The sequence below is a fragment of the Phaseolus vulgaris genome, chromosome 3 (genome assembly GCF_000499845.2).
Source record: "Phaseolus vulgaris cultivar G19833 chromosome 3, P. vulgaris v2.0, whole genome shotgun sequence".
NCBI classification, from domain to species: Eukaryota; Viridiplantae; Streptophyta; class Magnoliopsida; order Fabales; family Fabaceae; genus Phaseolus; species Phaseolus vulgaris.
The window spans coordinates 12790363-12801611 of NC_023757.2; the positions used below are offsets into that span (position 1 = coordinate 12790363).

General features: G+C 40.3%; 1 protein-coding gene across 1 annotated transcript; it reads left to right on the forward strand.

The window, feature by feature from the left end:
• Window positions 1-6396: 6396 nt before the first annotated feature.
• LOC137839132 (uncharacterized) lies at window positions 6397-8199 on the forward strand. Its single transcript, XM_068648259.1, has 2 exons — window positions 6397-7012; window positions 7322-8199. Exons 1-2 carry the CDS (start codon window positions 6397-6399, stop codon window positions 8197-8199), a joined length of 1494 nt encoding a protein of 497 aa, XP_068504360.1.
• Window positions 8200-11249: the final 3050 nt, after the last annotated feature.

Sequence of the window (11249 nt, forward strand, 5' to 3'; positions counted from 1 at the left end):
ATGTTTTCAACTTCTAATTGGAGTATAAATGTTCTGTTGTACGCTCTTAGCATTAAGGTATGATGGATATCCACTAGGAGAGGATTTTATTAATGAAGGAAGAGGATTTTCACCTACACATTTGAAGTTCTTCCTTCTAGTCTTCTCACAAATTAAAAGAAGTCAAAGAGAAGATCAAGCCTAAAGATAAAGAAGTCTACAAACTCTTAAATAATAGGCTTCATATTAAATATCTCTCTTTATAGTTTCTTTTAAATTGTAAATAATATAGAATAATGTTTAGAAAGGTGCTTAGAGGGAAACATGAGACACCTCTTTTGTAAAAGCATCTTTAGGCTTTAGTTTAGCAAATTCTAGAAGCTTGGGGAGTGAGCTTAGTAAGGGGGGGTGTGATCTTAGGAGTTTTTTGGGTAGCTTAGGGAATAAGCTATGTAAATAACCAGCCCTTAGTCCTATAAAAGGAGGGCTTAGGTCCTTCACAATTCATATTGGAATTTTATAGTAGAGAGACTATACTCAAATTTGGAGAGAAATTGTGAGTTTTGAGTCTTCCTCTTCTTTGCCTTATCTTGTCAGCTATGGTGAGTTTCAAGTGGTGGCACTCCATCACTTATCTTGGTTCAAGGTTCCAAGTGGCGTGAATGGCTTCTTCCAATTCTCAAAATCCAGCAAGCATCTTCTTCTATAAGTGTTCTTCTTCCCTTTTCTTCAATTTTCCATTCGGTAGTTTTGATTCCTAGAGTTTACTTCTTTTTCTACCGTTTAATTTTGTGTTTCCAGCATTGTGTTCTTAATTCTGTTTTGGTTTAGTAGCTAGCTTTTAAATTCTGTCCAGTTTTAATTCTTGTTCTTCTTTCCTTTTGTTTTTGATTCAATTTGACAATACATGGACTTCCATATGAGTCTTGGTTGGTGCTTAGTTTTGGTGAGTTCTTGAATTTAGAACATTGATCCAATTCTAAAGTAAAGTGCCTTTCAAATCCAGCTCAAGTTGTTCCTGAGAATGTCAAGAATCATGTGTTCTTGTAGTTACATTCACATCAGGTAACAAGATCAGTTTTTTGAAATCAAGTTTTCTCCATGATTGCTTAAGGCTTTGGATATTTCTCTAAGAGTTAAGTAGGACTTGTTGTGTACTTTGATTTGATTTGTACCAGGTGTGATCAATCCTATTTCTTCTTGATTTGTAATTCTGTAAGTACTGGTGTTCACAAAGTCAGAGGGTGTTCTGATCTATGGTGTGTTTGTGGTGTGCCAAAAGAAGTGTGTGTTCTTTGGTGGTTGTGTGTTTGTAATCTGGTTTTTTATTACTTAGTGGATACCTAGAGGTTTCTGGGAACTGGATGTAGCTCTTGGTATAAGAGTGAACCAGTATAAAATTGCTTGTGTGATTCTTTCTCTCCCTTAACTCTTGTATAACTGTTTTTAGTTGTTTTTACACTCTGCTGATAAAAACAATCGGTTGAATCGCAGAAACAACCGGTTGAATTTCTGGAATTCAACTAAAACTATTTTATATCTTGTGTTCTTTGATTCGTTTGAGTGTGATTCTTCTTTGACTTTCTTCATACCTTCAAAAGATTTGAAAAACATTTGAAAACAATTCACCCCTTGTTGTTTAAGGCCTTCAATACTAACATTTACTATTTGAAATTAATAAGTCTTCTACTTAGATGACAAAGGTTTTGTATTTGAGTATCTTCAATTGTAAGACCTAGCAAAAAAACAATATGTCATAGAAGTATTTATAAACTTTGAGGAAAACAAAAATTTATACCTGGTAGGTTAAACTCTTTTCTTTTTTGGTATATAATGTCATCTGATAACAACTTCCAAGTTTTGTTCCAAACTTCATTGGATCTAGACATAGTATTCATGAGTAACACTGTAACAAACAATCTTCTCAACTAAATTTCTAAAGCAAGGTTGTTGGCCTCTATAATGGCATCAGTAAATGCTTTATCCTCTGCCAATAGCCCCATTGCATAGCAAGCCTCTTTATATGTTTTGTAAATTACCGCATTAACAGTCCTGATGTTAATGTTATTGGTGCTAAAGTTATTACTGGAAAAAATATTGGTGATAACATATTTATTCCTAGAATGAACTTGACTCGTTCTGAATCAGACCTGCCTCTTAAGTTTCAGATAAGACAATTCCCAATATCTTTGTGCTTTGCTAAGACAATAAATAAAAGGCAAGGTCAAACGCTTAATAAAGTTGGTTTATATCTACCACGTCTAATGTTTACACATGGACAATTATATGTTGTTGTTTCCAGAGTAAAATCCAAGAAAGGGTTGAAAATATTGATTTTGGATGATAATGGAAATACCAGTAATTCAACTACTAATGTGGTTTACATAGGAATATTTGAAAATGTTTGAAACATATTGTTACAGCCATACATATGCGGTATGAAAATTCTTTAATCCAAAACTATTCTTATTTCTCATATCTTTGTTTTAATATATCAACATGAATCCAAGAACTTATATACGTTGTTATTTTGTAATAACAGATTTCTTCTTATTTCTGATAGTAAATCTTTCAACATGACAATAATGGATTACCAAGAAAGGTATTATTAATCTATAACTTTTTAATATCTATAACAAGTTACTGTGCGCATCTTTGGTATCTCTTATGTTATTAGTAATATGTACATGTTAGAGGTGGTAGGAATTTGGGATGTGAGATCATTCATTTGCTTAATTCCAACAGTGCAAGTAGTATTACATATAAGATTGCTGGAAAAATGGGAAAGAAATATGAGAAATATTAGGGTGAATCTAACAAGTTGAATACATTGTTGCTAATTGTTGTTGTCTTAGATCCTAGATTCAAAATGAGATATATGAATTTTGCAATTCATCAAATTTTTATCCAAAAAAGACAAATAATGAATGTGTGTTAAAGTCAAGATTGGATATTTCTTTGAAGTTGTTGTTTGATGAATATAAAAGTAAAAAATGGGGAGTTGAAAATGACACACAACAAATACATGATAGATACCTAGTTATAAGAATGATTCATATGGTTGGAATATTGTTTTGCAAACAATAGGATTAACCTATTCAAACAAATTTGAGCTTAAAACATATTTAGAGGAAGAGTTTGATAATTACAAATTTGAATGTTCTAGATTGATGGAAAAATAATTCATGTAGATTTTCAATCATTTCAAACATAACGAGAGAATTATTAGTTATGCATGTCTCTACAATAGCATCTAAGTCCGCGTTTATCACAAAAGGAAGAATGTTTTATCCATATCGTAGTTCTTTATCATATCAAAAGGTAGAGGCACTTATTTTCACACAGGATTGGCTAAAAGATACATTTTTACCATCAACGTTAGACTATGATTTTGAAGAGCTTCAATGTGTTGACCAAGGTATGTTGATGTTCCAATTACGTATTAATGTTACAATTAAATATTTATTAAGTAACAATAAGTTTTTCATTTCTTATAGAGTTGGTTTCTCAACAAGATGTTGGCAAATCAACCACCATTTCTCTTAAATAGTATGTTTGCTTCATGACCACAACTTGATTTCTTTGAGGTTGAGATGTTATAATTCACCAATGATTTTGAATGAAAATTCATGTGAAATCCACATGAGCCAGATGTTTCCCTTGGGAATAGGGGATTAGGTCGACTTGCTTCTTTCTTTCTTGATTACTTGGCCACTTTGAATTACCTTGCATGGGGATATGGACTTAGGTACAAGTATGTTTTATTCAAACAACATATTACAAGGGATGGACAAGTCGAATTTGCTGAAAATTGGCTTGAGGTATACTTTATACGCACGGATACATAGTTAATGGCTTGAAGCTACTTTTCATGTTAGGTTAGGCATGCATTGTTCTTTAATTGTTTTATTATTCTTTTGGGTGATTCAGTGGCTATATTAGCAAGTTAGAAGTTCTTATGATTTTTTGACTGATTTGTTTCTATGCAAATGGGAAGTCCTTAGAAAATTTTGAGAAATGATGTCTCTTATCCTGTTAAATTCTATAGAGAAGTTATTTCAGGGCCAAATGGAAGTAAATCGTGGGTTGGAGGAGAAAATATACTGGTTGTTGCTTATGATGTTCCTATTCCTGGATACAAAACTAGAACAATTATAAACTTGCGATTGTGGTCCATAAAAGTTTCATAGGAAGAATTTGATTTGCTAGCTTTTAATTCTGGAAATCATGCAAAAGCATATGTTATTTTGAAGAATTTAGGGAAGGTCTAACTGTTGGAGATCTCACATCGACTAAAGACAAAGACTTTTTATAGTATAAAAGTGGGTGCAAACCTTACTTTATAAGCCCGATTTACAAGGTTGAGTTAGGCTTAAAGTTTACTTCTTAATATGGTATCAGAGTCATTTAGAGCCTATCATAACGATAGTTTGTTGGCCTTATCAGGTTACTCGCTATCACTACAAGAAAACAATTAAATAGAAACTAATTTTAGGAACCATTTTATAATGTTTTATTAATAATAAAAATCACTTTAGATACGAATAATTTTTTAGTCTCTAAATTAGTATCTAATTTAATCGATATAGTCATTAATTATTTTTTGTCTCTAAAGTTGGTTGCTATTTAATGATTTTCTTGTAGTGTATTTGGCCACTATCGGACCACCCATAATATAAAGTCTCACGCACAAGTTGGCAAGTCTCGGCATGAGGGTGTATTGGAGATCCCACATCGACTAGATATAAGAACTTTTCATAGTATATAAGTGGATGCAAACTTCACCTTATAAGTAAGTTTTATAAGGTTTAGTTAGACTTAAAGTTCACTTCTTAATACTAACCTTTGATATTGTACCGACCTGTCCTCGGGCGTTGACCAAAGTCAAACATATGGTGGGACCCACCAAGGGGCTCCAAGGAGGAGAGTTAGCGTTGACCGCTTTGGGCGTCGCCAGATGTGGGCGTCGCCAGGTGTAGGCGTCGACAGATTTAAACGTCTCCCACCTCAAAGGCGACTCATTGTCCTAAGAGCGTGCTTTTGCCCAGATGCCACCCCTCGATACCCACGGGCAGGGAAGACCGTGGAGGGGGCGGCACGATAAGAGGCCACTGTACGGGCGAGGAGGCCTCGGGCCCCGGTGCCTCAGAACGGTAATAAAGAGAAGAGAAAGGTGGCTTCAAGGCCATATTCCCAGTACCGGCAGGGAGTAATCTGATTCGTGAAGTACTCATGCATGGGGTGTAGGACGAGGCTACCCGCACCACCTTTGGAAAATCCCTAGAACAGATATGACCCGAGAGAGGGCCACACCCCAGGGGTAATCCACGTGCATGGTACGAGAGGAAGGCAGATACACTCCCAGGGCGAGTGATTAGAGGCTGGGGCGCATGAGTTGGCACCCAGGTAGTCACCCCTTGCGCCAGATGAACTTCGAAGAAGGAAGACTTACGCGTTGGGATTTCCCTAAGTTGGGTTACAGCGTCGTAAGGCCTTCCACGTGGAATTGCACTTAAGTCAGAGAAGCCACGTGGCAGTAAGCACTAACACCCAAGGTATATAAGCTTTTCTGAAAGCTTAGTAAGGTACGTTCTAATCATTTGCACGCTTACACACTGTACGCACGAGTGATTTGAGCACCAGAGAGAAGTTCGTTAGAATACAGTTACGCGCCTTCAGAACATCGCAGTTACGGTGTTCTGATACGGAGGTGCATGGTGTTTTCTGCCTACTAACTTGATCGTCGGAGTGCAAACGGCCGCGAGGGCGCCCTTTGTTCTCTCCTTTTCAGGTACTCACAGCGGTGTAGGGTGAAGATCTGGAACCAAGACGAAGGTGTCCTTGATACGCGAGTCACAGCTATGCACGAAGCACATTCTGGTCAACCGGCAGGAACATTTGGCGCCCACCGTGGGGCCGATCTAAAACATCAGTCCCACCGTAAGTGCTAAGAGGTTCAGTAGAAGTTTTCGAGAATTTTTCCAAGAATCTTACAAGATCCATCGTTCATCTTTAAGTTTATGCAGTTCCACCAATTGCTTTCGGTCCTACTCAAGTTTTCGCTGTTCGTAATTGAAGTTTGCTCAGTTCTACCGTTTGTTCGTGGTTTGCCAGTTTTCACCGATTGTTCTTCAGTTTGGCTTAGTTTCTACCGATTCTTTTCGGTCTTGATCAGTTCCTACCGTTTGTTTCTCAGTTTTCTTGAGTTTCTACCGTTCGTTCACGATTCCGCTCGTTTTCACCGAAGGATTTTCAAGAACCACTGTTACAGGTCGAAGTTCTTCAAGAAACTACAAGAATGAGGACAACAAGGCAAAGCTCGACGCACGCTGAGAGCGGTGAGATGACCATGCAGCATGATGAGAATGATTCTCATCACAGCAGGTCATGGATATGATGCAAGGCCTGCAGGAAGCGATGGCGGCATCAAAGGTTGAGCAAGAGCGTATACAGGCGGATTTGGCAGAGTCGCAGGAAAGGAATGAAGAGTTGTTTCGCGTGAACGAAGAGATGCGTCGCGGGTTACGCAACCACCCTGGGAGTCGTGAAGCAAAAGATCGCGAAAGTTTCACGCCACCTAGGGAGTTCTCCACGTCGTTCTCCCAATCGATCATGGAGGCGGTGATCCCTCACACGTTCGTAGGTCCCAAGGTGACTTTCACGGGGATGGAAGACCCTGAGGCGCACCTCACTGCGTTCCACACGCAGATGATGCTAGTAGGCGGCTCCGGCGCCATGAGGTGCAAGCTCTTCATGAACACGTTAATTGGAATGGCCATGGACTGGTTTATCAGCCTTCTAGACGGCCACATCACGTCCTCCGCACAGCTCTCACAACTGTTTCACGAACAGTACATAGCGAACCGGGCTCCTCCACCGGTATCGTATGATTTATTCGACGTGAAGCAGTATCAAGGCGAAACCTTGAAAGAATACATCAATCGCTTCGGGATGCAGGTGGTGAAGGTTGGCACCACGGAGGAGTCGGTGATCGTCTACGCGTTCAGGAAGGGGATGTGCCCTGGACCTTTCTGTGAGTTAATCATTTGAAGCCGCCCCCGAACCTTTGCAGAAATAAGGCATCGCGCGGTGGAACACATCGCCACAGAGGGTGAGGTGTGTGAGAAGCGCACGAGCGTTGCACCTGCACGCCCAAGAGCGTCGTCGCGTGCACAACCCGCTTGGGTGAACGAGGCCGCAACCGGAAGGAAAGGTCAAGAGAGGAAGCGCCCATACGAGGCGAGGAGGCCCCAGACGAGGGGGCGATCGGAGGGGAATAGACCGTTGAGGCTTAATTTTGTGGTAGAGTTGAAAGATTTAATTGTCGTGCCTAACATAGCAGATAGGCTGAGGCCCCCAGTGAAGACTGATAAAGTGTTGGGACCTCACAAGGACGCGTGGTGCGAGTTCCACCAAGCATTCGGGCATCACATCAACAACTGCTTGGCGCTGGGCCATCAGTTGGATGAGTTGGTAAAAAGTACGTTCCTCAAGGACTACCTGGCTGGGTGTTCTACGGCCGCGGCCCTGGCGGTAGCAGAAGAGGATCAGGCACACGAGATGCCAATCCATGGGGAAGTGCACACCATTTCTGGTGGCTTATCAAGAGAGGGATGCACTGCCTCTTTGTGCAAGAGGTACGTGCGATCGGTTAATTCAGTAGCTGAGGAAGGATTGGATGACCCGTGGGAGTCAGACCTGGTGTTTACGAAGGCTGACCTACGCGACGTCGTCCCCCATGACAATGACCCCGTGGTCATTTCGGTCGTCACCGCTGGGAGAAGGGTAAATCGAGTCCTCGTGGACCAGGGTAGCTCCGCAGACGTCATGTTCTGGTCCACATTCAACAAGCTGCAGTTTTCCCCAGATTTGCTGAGGCCATACACGGGATATCTGTATGGGTTCGCCGGGGACCAAGTAGAGGTACGTGGTTACCTGGAGCTGAGGACGACATTTACAGATGGAACGGCGTCACGTACCGAGAGCATTCGATACCTCGTGGTGAATGTTAATTCAGCCTACAACATTCTGTTGGGACGGCCTGCGTTGAATAAGCTAAGGGCAGTGGCTTCCACACGCCACATGAAGATGAAGTTATCAGATCTTAGTGGTCGGGTGATCGTGATCAAGTCAGATCAAGAGGAGGCCCGGAAGTGCTATGAGAATAGCCTAAAAACAAAAAAGGGGAGTGGTTATGGTGATGGAGCGCCCGCCCATTGAAGATACGCCTATGGAGGTGGAGCCTTTGGAGGAGGCAAAGCCCGTGGAGGCGACGCCTGACGAGGCAAAACCCGTGGAGGCGACGTCTGACGAGGTCGTGCCCGTGGAGGCGACGCCTGACGAGGTCGAGCCCGTGGAGGGAGCGCCCAGGGGGGCTGTGCCCATGGAAGAAGTACCCGGGGATGCCTCACCAACGGAAGAAGTATCCGAGGATGCCTCACCCGCAGAGGCGACGCCTAGAAGAGAAGGCCGGGAAAGTGAGTCTCGCGCTGAGAGCGCTCGGGACAGGCGACCCGAGCCGGTAGAAAACGTGGTGGAGAGGCAGATTGGGGGCAAGATCTTCAAGTTGGGGTGACTGTTGAGCCAAGGGGAGCAGGATGAGGTGGCGGCAGTAATCTCGCACCACCTAGACGCATTTGCATGGTCCGCCTCGGACATGCCAGGCATCGACCCAGATTTTTTGTGCCACCATCTCACCATGGACCCCAAGGTCTGTCCTGTACGATAGAGGAGGAGGAAGTTTGACGAGGAGAGGCGCCTCGTTGTGCAGGAAGAAACAAGGAAGTTGCTAAGTGCCAGACACATCAGGGAAATTCAATACCCTGAGTGGTTGGCTAATGTGGTCTTAGTGAAGAAGGCGAATAGGAAGTGGAGAATGTGCGTTGACTTCATAGACCTCAACAAGGCGTGCCCCAAAGATTCGTATCCACTGCCCAGCATCAACGCGTTGGTGGACAATGCCTCGGGCTGCAAGATGCTGAGCTTCTTGGATGCATTCTCGGGGTACAACCAGATTAAGATGCATCCACGCGATGAGAGCAAAACGGCGTTCATGACCGAGACGTGTTGATGAGAATCAACTAAAGGTGGCTTTTTATAATGAAGAACAAGATCATTCGCCTTCATATTTAAAGTTTTACTTGTTAATCTTTGCAAAAGATAAAGCCAAGCCCAAGCCCAAGAAGGCCAAAGCCCACAAAAGCCCAAAGTCCATCCCATGAAGGGCAAGGCCAAGTATTAAATAAATATTGTTTAGAAAGGTGCTAAGAGGGAAACATTAGAAACCTCTATTGTTAAAGCATCTTTTAGTCTTTAGTTAGGAGTCTTAGGGGGGGTGTGTTAGTAGATAAGTGTAGGAGTAGAAAAGGAGGTGCCAAAGTGAAGGAAGAGGTCACACCTTCCTCATGCTTTGTTTTAGGCGCAAATTCTAGAAGCTTTTTGGGAGGGAGTTTTTGAATTTGTGTAGCTTATATTTCAGCACCTTAGGCTATAAATAGAGGTGCTCTCTTTGTATTTTTCAGATTTGGAATTTGTAGTAAAGAAACTCTCCCAATTTGGTGATTGAGTGAGTGAGATTTGATTTCTCCTCTTCCTAGTCTCATCTTGAGAGCCTTGGTTCCCTCAAGTGGCGGCAATTCACACTTATCTTGGAGCAATCACACTTCAAGTGGCGTGTTCATCAATCAAGTTCTTCATCCACATAAGTTTCCTCTCTTCTCCATTTAGTTCTTCCATTTCCATGTCCATATGAACTCTAAAACAAGTGTAGTTTCTTTTATTCGGTTCATCTTCGTTTTCTTGCACTTTTGTTCGGTTCTTTTCAATTTCTTACTGTTTTAATTCAGTTCAGTAGCTCCTTTTCATGTTTTGTTCGGTTCAATTGCTTTCTTTAGAGTTTCAATCGGTTCATTTACTTTTCCTCTTATTTTAATCGGTTCAATTTGACAATAATTGGAACTTCCATATGAGTTTGTGTTTTGGCACTAGTTTTGGTGAGTTCTTGTTCATAGAACCTTGATCCAATTCTATGATAAAGTGCCTATCTCATAACCAACTCAAGATGATTCCTAAGAATGTCAAGAATCATTCTAATTGTGCTAGTGGAATCACATCATGTGGTATCATGAGTCTTAGGTTCTTCTTGTTTAATTGTTGAGTTGTGTGCACTTTAATTTCAAGAGCTCTTTAATATTTTCTTGCAATTTAAGTTTCTGTTTTAGGTATTAATTGAGTTTTTCTTGCTGTTTTTCTTTTGTTACACCAAGTGCTTGTGAAAAGGTTTATGGCACTCATTATTCATATGAGTATGGTTGCTCTTTTGGAATGGCATTCTCCTTCCTAGAGTTTACCTTAAGCTTCTTTTCACTTGTTGTTTTTTTTTGTCATATGTCTTTTAATTTTGTAATCATGTCAAGTTTTGTCTTAGTCATGTTATTCCATAATTGTCATTACTTCTAGTAGTACTTTTATTGTTTTTTATTGTTTCTTGCTTTAGTGTCATATAATTTTCTGAATTGATATTGATCCTTTGTGCATTTTCTTTTTAGAATTGAGTTCATACTTGTATTCTAGACCTATACAAGTTCCAATACATCATTTTCCATTATGTCTTTGCTAGTTCATAATTCTGTTTCTGAAAAAAAGTGTTTACTGTTTTTCCTTATTGCAATTGATTTACTCACTGGAAAATTCTGAAATTCTGGATTTGTGATATTCAAAGTGTTAGAAAAGAATAGAAAAAAGAATCATTCAAAAATTCAAAGTACAAAAAAAATGATAAATAAAATAAAAAAAGTGTACAATTCTGCCGAAAAGAATACGGTAATCTGGCAGCGATTTTAAAAAATTTATCTCAATTAATTGGCTTACTGTTTTTAATTGATTCCAGTGCCATTATTGAGTTAACATCTTGAAGTTTCTGTGGTTTAAATTTCATAATCCAGTTCGCTCTACATCATTCCAGTTAAATCAGTGAATATCAAGCACAGTTTGCATTAAAAAAAAAAAAATTCCAGTAGCTAAATTTTTTGTTTTAATAATCTACTCTAGTGCTTTTCCTTAAGTATTCTTTTGTGTGCCTACTTTCTCATTGAGTTATTTATTTTCTTGATTGTCTTTCATTCCTTACTCTTTGAGTTTGTCTTACATATAGTTTCCCTTTTGCAATTACCTTTCTTTGCTTATACCTTTTCTTGTTTGTCTTTATTGTTTCATTGGTTTTGTGGTGGTTGCCTTTGAGATTGGTGTGCTTGCTTTGACATCTTTCATTT

What these genes read in the sequence shown, in the direction of transcription:
- LOC137839132 (XM_068648259.1), top strand. Translation starts at nt 6,397, where the DNA reads ATGGCGGCATCAAAGGTTGAGCAAGAGCGTATACAGGCGGATTTGGCA. An exon ending in GATGTGCCCTGGACCTTTCT is followed by an intron (nt 7,013 to 7,321) that starts GTGAGTTAATCA and finishes CTAACATAGCAG; the next exon opens with ATAGGCTGAGGCCCCCAGTG.